Source organism: Hemitrygon akajei, chromosome 22 (assembly GCF_048418815.1).
Source record: "Hemitrygon akajei chromosome 22, sHemAka1.3, whole genome shotgun sequence".
Lineage (NCBI taxonomy): Eukaryota > Metazoa > Chordata > Chondrichthyes > Myliobatiformes > Dasyatidae > Hemitrygon > Hemitrygon akajei.
The window spans coordinates 62572607-62587768 of record NC_133145.1 but is presented as its reverse complement, the minus strand read 5'-3'; the positions used below and the strand labels follow the sequence as shown (position 1 = coordinate 62587768).

The following is a 15162-nucleotide window of genomic DNA, read 5'->3' as shown; positions in this document are numbered from 1 at the left end:
CTTATGTATTCAGTGCCTGTGTCTATAAAAGTGTAAAGCACCATTGCAGCATTTGAGAGTGACTCTGTGCATTCTTTTCACCTCTGTCCCGCATCTTCAGAACAAGCCTCAAGGGATTGTGATCAGTTACAGTGTCTTCCTCAAGATGTACTGCCAGGAAAATGAACTCCAGCAGTTCAGACCATACCTTCCCGTCCTCACCAACAAGGGCTTCTTCTGTCCATTGCAAGTTAACATCAACTTTACGCGTGACTACAAGAATGCTATTGATTTACCCGTGGATCTTCCAGGTAAACAAATTGGTTATGTGGACAAATAGACTAGGGTTTACTCTGCAATGTGGTAAATGCTAACTTCATACTGTGTCCAGGGGTCCAAGGACGGGGGGCCTGGTGGTGGCCTGTCCTGGGGTTGGAGGCATTTTTGTGTGGGGGTGGGGAGAGTGGGAAAGGACAACACACACAAAATAATGGAGGAACTCAACAAGTCAGGCAGCATCTATGGAGGGGAATATGGAGACTCTTAATCAGGACTGGAAAGGAAGGAGGCAGAAGGTGGGGGAGGGGAAGGAGGGGGATAGGTGGGTGGGCAAGTGGTTTCAGTCCTGATGAAGGGTCTCAGCAAGTCAGGCAGCATCTATAGAGGGGAATAAACAGTCGACGTTTCAAGCCGAGTTCCTCCAGCATTTTGTGCGTTTTGCTCTGGATTTGCAGCATCTGCAGAATCTCATTGTGTTTAGAGTGGGAAAGAGGCTTGCTTTGCTGCTGTTGCTTGTGTTTTTCTGCTGAACACCATGGGCCTGCTACGTTGGCACCAGAATGTGTGGGATGTCCCCAGCATGTCCTTGGATCGTGTTGGTTGTCAGAGCAAGCGACACATTTCACTGAACTTGTGATAAATCTGAACGGTTAGTGCAGCCAGCTAACACGGAGCACTCTGAAAGAGAGGTCGCACTGTACATGCTCTGTACTGCGTTATGACCTATTTTTATTCATTTAGAGATACAGCACGGTAACCAGCTTTTCTGGCCCAACGAGCCCATACCGTTCTTGTTCCACCCATGTGACAAATCAACCTACTAACCTGTACGTGGGAGGAAACCGGAGCACCCGGAGGAGATCCATGCTTTCGTGGTGAAAACATACAAACTCCTGACAGGCAGCAGTGGGAATTGAACCCCGGGTCGCAGGCACTGTAATAGCATTTCGCTAACCATGCACCCCATGATGTTTACGGGGGAGTGGAGGGGGTGGGAGTGACAGGTCGGTAATGTAGTGTCAGTCTGATCAGTAACGTCTGAGTAGTGGGACACTCCTGTCCAGTCTGCATGGAAAAACACTTGATGCCTCCTTATGATCGGTGACCTGACTCTGTGAAGGATTTGCTGGTGCAGTAGGGCTGTCGTGCTAGAGTGGCAGTTGATGCACTGCTGCTACAACACCAGTGACCCATGTTCACTTCCCGCCACTGCCCATAAGGAGTTTATATATTCTCCCCATGATCACGTGGGTTTCTTCTGGATGCTCCAGTTTCCTCCCACGTTCCAAAGACGCACAGCGTTGGTCGCACGGGTGTGATTGGGTGGCACGGGCTTGTTGGGATATGCTGTGTCTCTAAGTACCACCTAACATTCTGGGTACAGTGGAAATCCAGTTAGCCATTTTATGATGAACATTTGTGTTGAGGCTAGCTGCTGAGTTATCAAGTGTTTGAAAACTGTCTGTGCTTTTTGCATCACCTCTCCATGCTAAACTGCATTGCTGTCGTTTGATAACCAGGTGTGGACTGGGTGCTGTTAGACTCCTGTTACCTCAGGACAGACAACGATTCCGAAGGATGGAGGCTGTTTTTCAGTTCACTTGGCGTGCAGGACTCTTTTATCTTTCAAAAGAAAAGATGTACCTTCACAAAACAACAACTGGTTAGTTAAACAGGTCTTTTGGCTTGGTTTAATTAGTGTGAAGGTAGTAAATTTATAGGATGTTATATACCTATTGCAGAACAATGCAGTAGGATACTCTGGACCTGTACTTGCTGGAATTTAGAAATATGAGAGGAGATCTCATTGAAACCTATTGAATATTGAAAGGTCTGGATAGAGTGGATGTGGAGAATGTTTCCAATAATGGGAGAGTCTAGGACCAGAGGGCACAGCCTCAGAATACAAGGAGATGAGGAATTTCTTTAGCCAGTGGGTGGTGGACCTATGGAATTCAATGCCACAGTCGGCTGTGGAAACCTAGTCATTGGATGTATTTAAAGCAGAGGCTGATGGTTTTTGGTTAGTCAGGGCGTGAAAGGTTACGGGGTGTGTTGGTTCTTAATACAGATGACGCATATCACCGTATATTTTAATGTACATGTGATAAATCAATTAATCTAAATCTGAATCAACAGTCAAGAGTTCGTTGTTGATCAGAGAGTTAACAGAAACGGCCAGGTAACCGTGAGGCTAGAGGAGCGGCTGGGTGTCTGAGTGACACTCATCACCTGCAGGGCACAAGTTAGGAGTGTGATAGAAAAGCTCTCCACTTCTCTGAATGAGTATAACAACACCACCCAGGACTAAGTAACCTGCCTCCCTGAACCACCTAAACATCGATTCCCTCCTCTGCTGTGGGTAGTGATTATTTAACTGCACTAATTATTTAATTTAACTATTTAACATACTACTTTTTAAAAACAGTGCCTATAAAAAGTGCCCCTGCCCCCCACCCCCAGAAGTTTTCATGTTTTATTGTTTACATGGATCAGTGCAAAGCTGATGGAGACAGACTTGTCCTTACAGACTCAAGGCTATATTTGATGGAGACAGACCTGTCCTCACAGACACAAGGCTATATTTGATGGAGACAGACCTGTCCTCACAGACACAAGGCTATATTTGATAGAGACAGACCTGTCCTCACAGACACAAGGCTATATTTGATAGAGACAGACCTGTCCTCACAGACACAAGGCTATATTTGATAGAGACAGACCTGTCCTCACAGACACAAGGCTATATTTGATAGAGACAGACCTGTCCTCACAGACACAAGGCTATATTTGATAGAGACAGACCTGTCCTCACAGACACAAGGCTATATTTGATAGAGACAGACCTGTCCTCACAGACACAAGGCTATATTTGATAGAGACAGACCTGTCCTCACAGACTTAAGGCTATATTTGCCGCCCCAGGTGCATCTACTAAATACTGACTTGAAGGGGGAGAGTAATTATGCAATCAATTATTTTGTGTTTAATAACAGTAAAAATAATTAGACAAATTTGTACAAATTTGTTTTCACTTTGACATGAAAGAGTTTTTTCTGTTGATCAGTGTCAAAAAAGCCAAATTAAATCCACTGTTGTAAAATGATAAAACATGAAAACTTAGGGGGGGGAATACATTTTTATAGGCACTATGTGCATGTATATACATACACACTTACTGTAATTCATGTCTAATATTATTACGTAATGCTGCCGCAAAGATATCATATGCCAATGATGTTAAACCTGATTCTGATTCTGATCGAGTGATAAGAGCCATAGATCAAGTGGACAGCCGGAGACTTTTCTGCAGGTTGAGAATTGCTCATACCAAGGGGCATAATTTCAAAGTGATTGGAGGGGGAGTATAGGGGGATTTCAGAGGTAAGTTTTTTTGCAAGAGGGTGGGGTGGTAGTAGAGGAAGATACATTTTAGAGATATTCAAGAAACTCTTAGATAGGCACATAGCTGAAGAGGAAGGAAAAATAGAGGGCGCTGCTTAAAAAGGTTAGATTGATCTTGGAGTAGGTTAAGTGGTTGGAACAATATTGTGGGCTGAAGGGCCTGTACTGTGTTGTGATGTTCCAAATACTTTGTTTTAATCTCAAACATAAATGTGAAGGAAATTACTTTTTTTATCTTCAGGCCTCTGGGCCCTGGGCACCGGTCTATGAATGTTGGCCCAGTACGGTGGATGATGTGTATGTTGTGGACGATTATGTCTGTGAGGAGCTTCACAGGCTCTTAACAGTGGATTTGTCAGAAAATTTAAAATGGAAACAGAGAGTAAACCTACTCAGACTCCTTGACAGAAACTGGGATGCCGGGTAAGTTAATCGCATGTAATCACTGCCAGGGGTGGTGATCGAGGCAGTTACATTAGGGGCATTTACCTTGGGGGGGGGGGGAGAGGCAGATACATTGGGTACATTTACCAGGGTTTTACCTTGGGGGAGGGAGAGAGGCAGATACATTGGGTACATTTACCAGGGTTGGTGGGGGCAGTTACATTAGGGACATTTACCAGGGGTGGGGTAGAGGCAGATACATTGGGGACATTTACCGGGGGGGGGGGGTAAGAGCGGCAGATTCATTGGGGACATTTACTGGGGGGAGGAAGAACAGCAGATACATTGGGGACATTTACCGGGGGGGGGGGGGGGTGAAGAGCGGCAGATTCATTGGGGACATTTACTGGGGGGAGGAAGAACAGCAGATACATTGGGGACATTTACCGGGGCGGGGTGAAGAGCGGCAGATACATTGGGGACATTTACTGGGGGGGGGGGGAGAACAGCAGATACATTGGGGACATTTACCAGGGTTGGTGGGGGCAGATACATTGGGGACATTTACCGGGGGTGGTGGTCGAGGCAGATACATTGGGGATATTTACTGGGGGGGGGGGGGGGAAGAACAGCAGATACATTGGGGACATTTACCAGGGTTGGTGTGGGCAGATACATTGGGGACATTTACCAGGGTTGGTGTGGGCAGATACATTGGGGACATTTACCGGGGGTGGGGAAGGAAGAGCGGCAGATACATTGGGGACATTTAAGAGTCTTAGACATCATGTGCACTGATATTCTGACAATATAACTAATTCTAATGGTTAAGAGAGTCGACAAGAGACACTGTGGTGGGCAACACCTGGTGTGTCTGAAAGCAGTTTACTTTTCAATTTTTTTGGAAGATAGGGGAATGAGGGGAGATTGGATAGATGTGCGCAATATTATGGGGGCCATCGATAAGGTAAACACAAGCAGGTTTTTTTGCACTGAGGTTGGGTGAGACTACAAGTAGAAGTTAAGGGTTAAAGGTGAAAGCTGAAATATTTAAGGGGAACCTGAGGGAGATCATCTTCACTCAGAGGGGAGTGAGAGTGTGGAATGAAATGTCAGCAGGAGTGATGGATGCAGCTTTCATTTCCACATTTATGACAAATTTGGGTAAGTACATGGATGAGAGGTGATGGAGGGCTGTGATCCAGGTGCAGATTGATGGGTTCTAGGCAGAATAATATTTCAGCATGGACTAGATGGGCTGAAGGGCCAGTTTCTATTCTGCAGTGCTCTTTGCCCTTATCTAGAGATCTCAAGGAGGTGGTGTTTTAAAAAGATAGTTAAGTAAAAGATGAAGAAAGTATTGGTTGGGGGAAATGCGTGCCTAAATCGAATGATGAAACATTTTTAATGTTTAAATCTTCCTTGCAGGTCTAGGTTATCTCAGTACCGCTCAGCTAGAGTCTTTAATAGCCAGGACAAAGTGCTGAGGAATGATTTAGATTCTTCATTTGCAATTTACCTGAAAACGTTACCATGGTTACCCTCCAAAAGTCCTACCGTGGGCAGCTCTGAATTCTGCAATGCCTACCTGCGCCCTATTGAGGTATTCCTGAGCTCTCAGAGTTTACTGGAGCTCTTGGCTAACAGCGTGAGCTACGTATGTTGCGATCTACTTGAGCAGAGTACCTTTGCCACTTTCATCGGTAAGTACCATGATAAAACAGTTTGTCGGTCGCTTGGCATCCTTCAAAAGGGGTTGTGGTCAGGTTCTTCTGATTAATTAGTGAGTGACTAACCTATATGCAGACTTAATGATTCATTTCACTGGGAACTGAGTAAAACACGAATGGTGGTGGATGCCTGGAATGTGCTGCCTGGTGTGGTGGTAGAGGCAAATACATTAGAGGCTTTTCAGAGTTGTTTGGAAAGGCACGTGTATGTAGGGAAGATGGAGGGATATGGACGTGGTGTAGGTAGGAGGGATTAGTGTTTGGGAGTTTTTGATTGGCTTTTTACTGAACACACGGGTTTGCTGTCACTTCACAAAGACGTGTGGGTTAGGGTTGGTAGTAGACATCTTACGTTAATGCTGGTAGCATGGTGAAACTTGCAGTCTGCACCCAGCACATCATCCAGCTGTTGGTTGCTACTCATCACCACATGTTACAATTTACTTGTGACAAAATAAAGTTAATCGTTACAAAACCTGGAGGCCTAAGTTCAAATCACACAGGGGCAGCCAAGGAATTCAAAGTTAGTTAATTTGATAAGTAAACCTGGGATCAGAATTTAAACTGGGTTCAGTTTCTGCCGCTCTCTGTAAGGAAGCACAATTCTTAGTGTGAAGATTGTGTTGGGGGCAGCCCACAAGTGTCGCCACCCTCCCAGCGCCAGCAAAGCATGCCCACAACTTGCTGTACTGTACGTCTTTGGAGCGTGGGAGGAAACCAGAGCACCCGGAGGAAACCCATGCGTCACGGGGAGAACGTACAAACTCCTTACAGACTGGTGTGGGAATTGACCCTGCTCTCTGATCAGTGATTGCTAACACTGTGAAACTTTTCACCCTCTGTTCAGATACCCGTGTAGAATAAAGGAGTAAATTTATATTTAACTTTAAATCTATCTTTAACAATGCAGTGTGTCTTCAGTACCACACTGCAGTAACAGTGTAGATAATTTGCTGTAATTGGACTTGAATCCATGACCTTCTGCCACAGAGGAGTCCTCTGTCAATTGATGTGGATGGTGGGGTGGAGATATGTTTCTACCAAAGGAGGTGTAAGGCACTCCTTCCGTCCGCTAGCCAGCAGGTCACCCTTGGGCAAGGTGCAGCACCTTTTCCGCTCCCCGTGATCAGGGTCACATGAAGCCGTGGGAGCAGGAGATCGATGGTCACATGAGCAGCTGGTTCATATCACAAGTCCTGGTTATGCGACCACTGACGCCAGGTAGACAATCTCTGATAATGGCTGGGGTCACCCATCTTGTAAAGACACTGTGCCCAGAAGACAGCAATGGCAAACCATTTCTGTAGAAAAAATTTTCCAAGAACAATCATTGTCAAAGACCATGATCGCCCACGTCATACAAAATGGCACATGATGATGTCACTTGGTAGAGATCCCATTACTGATAAGTGTCACAGAACTGGACAACAAATCCATTAAAATGTTTTCCTCATTTATAAATGTAAATGGAGCAGATTTAAGATTTATTTATGTTTTAGAATTCTGTACTGACCTAAAATTATGTTGACTTTCCTTTGGATCACAAACAATAATATTTTTTAGGTATTAAAACCTCCATAACTGTGGAGATGATGTTGAACCACTTTAAGTTGTGGTGTGTGAAAAGTCCTCCAAGTGAATCTGGTGAACTGGTGGGTGCAGAATTCCGCACAACAGCAGACCATATCTACAGGGTGTATGCCTACTTGGGAAGAAACTGCAGTCATAATCAGCTGAAAGAGATGTTTGAACGCTACCCAGCTGTGTTCGTGCCGAACAGGTATCTACACCCCCTGTTAAAACCCCTGAGGTCTGAAGGATATGTTTAGAATGCTGTTTGAAGCTTTTAAGACCATAAGACTATTAGATATAGAAGCGGAATTAGGCCATTTGGCCCATTGAGTCTACTCCACCATTTCATCATGGCTGATCCAGTTTTCCTCTCAGTCCCAATCTCCTGCTTACTTCCCATATCGTTTCATGCTCTGACTAATCAAGAATCTGTCAACCTCTGCCTTAAATATACATAAAGATTTGAGCTCCACAGATCCACTATTCTCTGGCTACATCTCCGTTCTAAAAGGTCGCCCCTCTATTCTGAGGCTGTGTCCTCTGGTCTTAGATTCTCCCACCATAGGAAACACATCCACTCAGTCGAGGCCTTTCAGCATTCAATAGGTTTTTTCAATGAGGTCATCCCTCATTCTTCTGAATTCTAGTGAATACAAACCCTAAACCATCAAAAGCTACTTATATGACAAGCCAGTCAATCCTGGGATCATTTCTGTGAACATTCTTTGAACCTTGTCCAGCTTCAGTACATCCTTTCTAAGATAAGAGGCCCAAACCTGCTCACAATACTCCAAGTGAGGCCTCACCAGTGTTTTACAAAGTTTCGACATTACATCCTTGTTTTTATATTCTAGACCTCTTAAAATGAATGCTGACATTGCATTTCCTTTCCTCACCACAGATTCAACCTGCAAATTAACCTTTAGGAAATCCTGCACAAGGACTCTTAAGTCCCTTTGCACCTCAGTGCTTTGTATTTTCCCTCCATTTAGAAAATACTCAACTCTTTCACTTCTTCATACTCTTCTCAACATTGTATTCCATCTGCCACTTCATTGCCTATTCTCCTAATCTACCCAAGTCCTTCTGTAGCCTCGTTACTTCCTCAAAATTACCTGCCTCTCCACCTATCTTCATATAGTCTGCAAACTTGACAACGAAGCCATCAATTCCATCATCTAAATCATTGACATATAATGTAAAAAGAATTGGTCACAACATAGACCACTACGGAACACACTAGTCACTGGCAGCCAATCAGAAAAGGCTCCCTTTATTCTCATTCTTTGCCTCCTGCCAATCTGCCTCTGCTCTATTCATGCTAGAATCCTTACTCTAATACCATGGGGTCATAGCTGGTTAAGCAGCCTCACGTGTGGTTCCTTATCGAAGGCCTTCTGAAAATCCAAATGCACAACATCAACCGATTCTCTTTTGTCTATCCTGCTTGTTGTTACTTCAAAGAATTCCAACAGATTTGTCAGGCAAGATTTCCCCTTGAGGAAACCATGCTGACTATGGCCTATTTAATCATGTGCCTCCATGTACACAGATCTCATCCTTGATAATCAACTCCAACATCTTCCCAACCACTGAGGCCAGACTAACTGGCCTATAGTTTCCTTTCTTCTGCCTTGCTGCCTTCTTGAAGAGTGGAGTGACATTTACAATTTTTCAGTCTTCCGGAACCATTCTGAAATCTAGTGATTCTTGAAAGATCATTACTGATGCCTTCACAATCTCTTGAGCCTCCTCTTCCAGGTCACTTATCTACCTTCAGACATTTCAATTTCCTAAGAGACCTGCCTAGTTATGGTAACTTCACACACTTCATGACCCCTGATACCTAGAACTTCCACCATACTGCTAGTGTCTTCCACAGTGAAAATTGATGCAAAACACTAATTCAGTTCATCCGCTATTTCATTGTCCCCTGTTACTACCTCTCCAACGTCATTTTCCAGTGGTCCAATATCCACTCTTACCTCTCTTTTACGCTATGTATCTGAAGAAACTTTTGTTATCCTCTTTAATGTTATTGGCTAGCTTACTTCCATATTCCACCTTTATCTTCTTAATGATTTTGTTGGTTGCCTTCTGTTGGTTTTTAAAAGGTTTCCAATGCTCCAACTTCCCACTAATCTTTGCTCTATTATATGCCCTCCCTTTGGCTTTTATGTTAGCTTTGATTTCTCTTGTTAGCGATGGTTGTGTCATCTTTTCTTTAGAATACTTCTTCCTCTTTGGGAAGTTTATATACTGTGCCTTCTGAATTGCTTCCAGAAATTCCAGCCATTGCTGCTCTGCCATCATCCCTGCCGGTGTTCTTTTCCAGTGAATTTACTAAGAACTCGTACCTGAATAAAATATTTCATTCTGATATAATGAGAAAAAGTCCAGATGAAAAATACCAGCAATGCTAAGTTAATTACAGGATGGACATGACACAGACTCTATAGTTACCCCCAGTGACTCAAGTGAGAATGATAGTGATTAAACTATAAGATTGACAGTTAGGTCACAGCTTGCTCCAGTAGGTATAGAGGAGATGTCAGGGGTAAGTTTTTTACGCAGAGAGTGGTGAGTGCGTAGAATGAGCTGCCAGCGACAGTGGTGGAGGCAGATACAATAGGGTTTTTTAAGAGACTCCTGCATAGGTACATGGAGTTTAGAAAAATAGAGGGCTATGGGTAACCCTAGGTAATTTCTAAAGTAGGTACGTGCTCAGCACAGCATTGTGGGCTGAAGGGCCTGGATTATGCTGTAGGTTTTCTAAGTTTCTATGAATTATGGCCAACTCCTCTCTCATGCCTCTGTAACCCCCTTTATTGCACTGTAATACTGATACCTCTGATTTGAGCTTCTCTTTCTCAAATTTCAGAGTGAATTTGATCATATAATGATCACTTGCCCCTAAGGGTTCTTTTACCATAAGCTCTCTAATCAATTCTGGTTCATTCACAACACCCAATCCAGAATAGCTGATCCTCTAGTGGGCTCAACACAAGTTGATCTAAGAAGTCATAGGCACTCTAGAAATTCCCCCTCCTGATTTTCCCAAACTACCGCATATTGAAATCCCCCATGACTATTGTAACATTGCACTTTTGGTATGCATTTTCTATCTGCCACATCCTTACGACTGCTTGGTGTCTGTATACAACTCCCAACAGGGTCCTTTTACCCTTGCAGTTCCTTAGCTCTATCCACAATGATTCAACACCTTCTGACCCTCTGTCACCTCTCTCTAATGATTTGATTTCATTTTTTACCAACAGAGCAACACCACCCCCTCTGCCTTCCTGCCTGTCCTTTTGATACAATATGTATCCTTGGACATTAAGCTCCCAGCTATAATCTTTCAGCCATGATGCAGTGATGCCTGCAACATTATGCATGCCAATCTGCAAGTTCATCCACCTTATTCCGTAGTCCTGTATTCACCTTTTTCAATTTTGTCACACCATGCTCAATCGTCTGATTCCTGACTTTGTCTGAGGTCTTACCACAACCTCTCCACTAACTGTTCTGGCACTCTGGTTCCCATCCCCCTGCAGCTGTAGTTTAAACCCCACTGTGCAGCATTAACAAACCTTCCCTTTTGGATATTTGTCCCCCTCCAGTTCAGGTGCAAACCAACCCTTCTGTACAGGTCCCACCTTCCCTGAAGAGAGCCCAATGATCCAAAAATATTATGCCCTCCCACCTACACCAACTCCTTAGCCACATACTAAACTCTAATCTTCCTCTTCTGGCCTCACTAGCTCATGGCAGCAATCCTGAGATCACAACCCTGGAGGTCCTGCCCTTTAACTTGGCACCTAATTCCCCATGCAGAGCCTCAACTCTCATCCTATCCATGTCATTGGTACCTACATGGACCACGACCTCCGGTTGTTCACCTTCCCACTTAATGCTGAGGACTCGATCTAAGATATCCCAAACCCTGGCACCTGGGAGGCAACATAACATCTAGGAATCTTGTTCTCGCCCACAGAACCTCCTGTCCATTCCCCTATCACCACGCCACGCCTCTTCTCCCTTCCCTCCTGAGTCACAGAGGCAGACTCAGTTGCAGAGAACCTATTCTAACCTACTCTAAGATCAATCTAACCCTTCCCTCTTAACATAGCCCTCCGTTCTCTCTCATCCACGTGTCTATCTAACCGTTTCTTCAATGTCCCCCAATGGTTGCCTCTACCAACACCCCTGTACCCACCATGCTCTGGGTAAAATTAAAAGTCTATCTCTGATATCCTCTCCTATAACTTTCCTCCAATTACCTTAAAATTAAGCCCTCTCATATTAGCCATTTCCACCCTGGGAAAAAGTCTCTGTCTGTCCAGTCCATCAGTATCCCTTATCATCTTGTTTCTCTTTCACTGCAAGGAGAAAAGCCCTAGCTCACTCTACTGGTCCCGGAAAGACGTGCTCTCTAATCCTCGTAAATCTCCTCAGCACCCTCTCTAAAGCTTCCACATCCTTCCTGTAAATGAAGTGACCAGAACTGAACACAATAGTCCCAAGTGTGGTCCTTAGTGAAGGATTTATGTGCCTGTGTAAAATTGTGGTGTCATTTAAAACTTGACTCTGTTTTGAAGCAGTGAAAGTGGAAAATTCTACCACCTGAAAGAGGTATGTTGGCATGATCCAACTAAAATGTTCCTGCGCTACAAAGGCAAAATCCGCGAAGCAGGAGGGTCATTCCAGGAACCGCGTCTACTTGCTCCATTTTACGGTCTGAGGGAAGACCTGAAGGATCTGTTTCGAAAGGTATTCTTTGCACCAGATATCTCAGTTTGTGGCCACCTCTGCCCCTACTGCAAATTCAATGGCCTAGAAAGTTTGGGGGCCCTCTTTACGGGGAGCGATCCTTGCTTCTGAATGGTGGGACGATAACGAGGCGATTAGCGCATCATGTTACAGCACCAGCTGTAAGATCGGGGTTTGATTCTTGCCGCTGTCTGTAAGGAGTTTGTACGTTCTCCTTGTGACTGTGTGGGTTTCCTCCGGGTGCTCTGGTTACCCCTCCCCCCCCACATTCCATAGACGGACAGGTTGGTAGGTTAAATGGTCATCTAATTAGGCAGCGAGGGCCAAAGGAGCCTATTACCATGCTGGATATCTAAAAACAACTGCATAGATGGTTCATGCTCCGGGAAATTTCCAGCAAAATGCCAAATCTCTTAAATGGCTGCAATCTTGGTGACCTTTGCCTTGTCGTTTGGGTGTGAGGCTGAGTGAAACAGTGAGGAAGAGGACAGTGATGGTTCTAGCTGAACCAGAATCGGACTTCCTGGTGTATATCTAGTTCACTCCCCGCCACTGCCTATGAGGAGTTTGTACGTTCTCCCTGTGACCATGTGGGTTTCCTCTGGGCGTTCCGCATTCCTGCCACAGCCCAAAGACGGACAGGTTAGGGATAGTGAGGTGTGGGCCTGCACAAGGGAGCTCAATATCTTGCAAACTGTGGCACGTCAGGAAGTATCACACCCCATCAGTGCTGCATGAAATGTCATTGACAGCTTTAGCGCTTAACTGAGTATTGAACCAACCATATTCTAATTTGGAGGAAGACGATTTTCTGTGTCAATAACTTCTGTAACTTTTGCCTCTGGAAATATCCTGAATATTCTGTTCTCATGAAGTTTCCTGTCAGTGTCCGTATTCATTGTGATTAATTTGCTTCAATTATAGAGTCTGAATGTAGAGAAAGTACCATCTATGCGACACTATGTAGATCTGCTCGTATTGATATGTGGTACGATATCTTTGCCTGAAAATACTGTCCTGCAGGATGTGTCTGTGATTTATGCAATTCTAGGTAAGTGATTTTGCAAAATCTAAAGTTTGTTTTACTTTTCTCCCCATTAGAGAAAAACTGACAGACTTAAGTTAATTGATTTTCTCTTCTGACCTACCACTTTGAGTTAGATATTGTAACAAATTTAACCTTTGTCATCCTGAGTATCTCCCCATAATTCAGGCTTGTCCGCACTAAATAATGCATTGCAGAGGTTGCGCCCTGGAAAACATCAGCTGGGCTTTGGCGAAATGCTTCAATTGGAATAAGTGTATTTTTGTCACGTACCGAGATACAGCGAAGAGCTTATTGTACAAGAAGCCTGTCCGAGAGTCTGTTAACAGTGACCCTCGAGCCTGGGGGTACAGCTTTCACTCCTTAAATGGTTAACTCTCAGCTGAAAGAAAACGTTAAGGTAGTTCAAAAGTTCTTTGCTTAAAAGGAAATTACAGGCTGCAGATTTCAGTGAGAGTAATTCAGAAGATGTATATTTAGAAGTTTGAATCAAGAAAGCTCACCAAAGCCTCTGTTCTCTGCGGAGACTTAAGAGAGCTGGGCTGCGCTCTTCTATACTTGCATCCTTCTACAGATCTGCAGTAGAGAGCATTCTAACATCCTGCCTCACTGCATGGTATGGAAACCACACTGCAGCTGACAGGCAGGCTTCAGAATGGGTAGTCAAAATTGCCCAACACATCACTGGCACCAGACTACCCACCACCAAGGGTATCTATCCAGAAAGATGCCAGAAAAAGGCCAGTAACATCATGAAGGATCTCACTCACCCTGCTCATGGACTGTTTGTCCCACTCTCATCAGGGAGGAGGCTATGTAGTATCCATGCCAGGACCACCAGACTCAGTGCTCGGGGAAAGTAACTGTTTCTAAGACTGATCAATGCCCCCCACACACACCAGCACTACTTTATCATTTCCTGTCAGAACCACCTTACATACAGACACTCCTGTGCCTAGCACCACTTTATGGATGTACAATTAATGTATGTATCCAAGTTATCTTAAGTTTTTATTATCACGTTCTTTATCTTATTATGCTTGTTTTTGTACTCTGTTGGATCTGGTGTAAGAATTATAAGATCATAAGACTTAGGAGCGGAATTAGGCCATTCAGCCCATCGGGTTTGCTCCGCCATTCAATCATGGCTCAATCTTTTTCTCCCTCCTCAGCCTTCTCCCCTTAACCTTTGATGCTGGGGCCAGTCAAGAACCTAGCAATCTCCGGCTTAAATACACCCAAATGACCTGGCCTCCACAGCTGCTTGTGGTCACAAATTCACCACCCTGTGGATAAAGAAATTCAGAATCAGGTTTATTATCACCGGCATGTGACGTGAAAGCTCTCTACATCTCTGTTTTAGATGGATGTCCCTCTCTCCTGAGGCTGTGCCCTCTTGTCCTAGACTCTCCCACATGGGAAACATCCTTCCTTAATTCCTGCGAGTACAGACCCAGAGTCATCAAACATTTCTCGTACGATAACCCTTTCATTCCCAGAATCATCGTTGTGAACCTCCTCTGAATCCTCTCCCATACCAGCATCTCTTTTCTATAATTTTGTTTTCCTTTACACTTGAAATGACTTTAAACAATTTTAAATCTTGATTATTTTACAAGGTCGGGCAACTCTTAGCATAGCTATCAGCTTACCACTAGTAAGCCAGACACCCAGGTTCAATTCCTGTCACTGGGAATTGTACATACTCTCCCCATGACTGGGTGAGTTGCATCCCACGTTTCAATGATGTATGGGTTAGGGTTAGTAAATTGTGGGCGTTCAGTGTTGGCACCAGACCCGTGGAGCCCAGCACATTTCTCACTGTTTTGATCCGATGCCTTTTCGCTGAACGAGGCCCTCTGTCGGTTGGGGTCGAGCGTGAATGTTGCATCCCAGCTCTCTACATGATACACAAGCAGAGCAAGCTGTTGTCTATGCAGTAGGCTCCCCCCTCTCCATGCAGCTGGTGAATCCAAAGGCCTGGGAGAGACTGAT

General features: G+C 44.5%; 1 protein-coding gene across 3 annotated transcripts in view; it reads left to right on the top strand.

Annotated features, from left to right (window-relative positions):
• LOC140714828 (uncharacterized) overlaps window positions 1-15162 on the top strand; it is a 153999-nt gene that overhangs the window by 113521 nt on the left and 25316 nt on the right. For all 3 annotated transcript variants that reach the window (XM_073026466.1, XM_073026465.1, XM_073026467.1), the window contains 7 exons: window positions 101-290; window positions 1779-1921; window positions 3905-4086; window positions 5476-5750; window positions 7341-7557; window positions 11951-12122; window positions 13047-13173. In XM_073026466.1, the coding sequence (XP_072882567.1) occupies window positions 101-290; window positions 1779-1921; window positions 3905-4086; window positions 5476-5750; window positions 7341-7557; window positions 11951-12122; window positions 13047-13173 (1306 nt within the window). The remainder of the gene's footprint in view (window positions 1-100; window positions 291-1778; window positions 1922-3904; window positions 4087-5475; window positions 5751-7340; window positions 7558-11950; window positions 12123-13046; window positions 13174-15162) is intronic.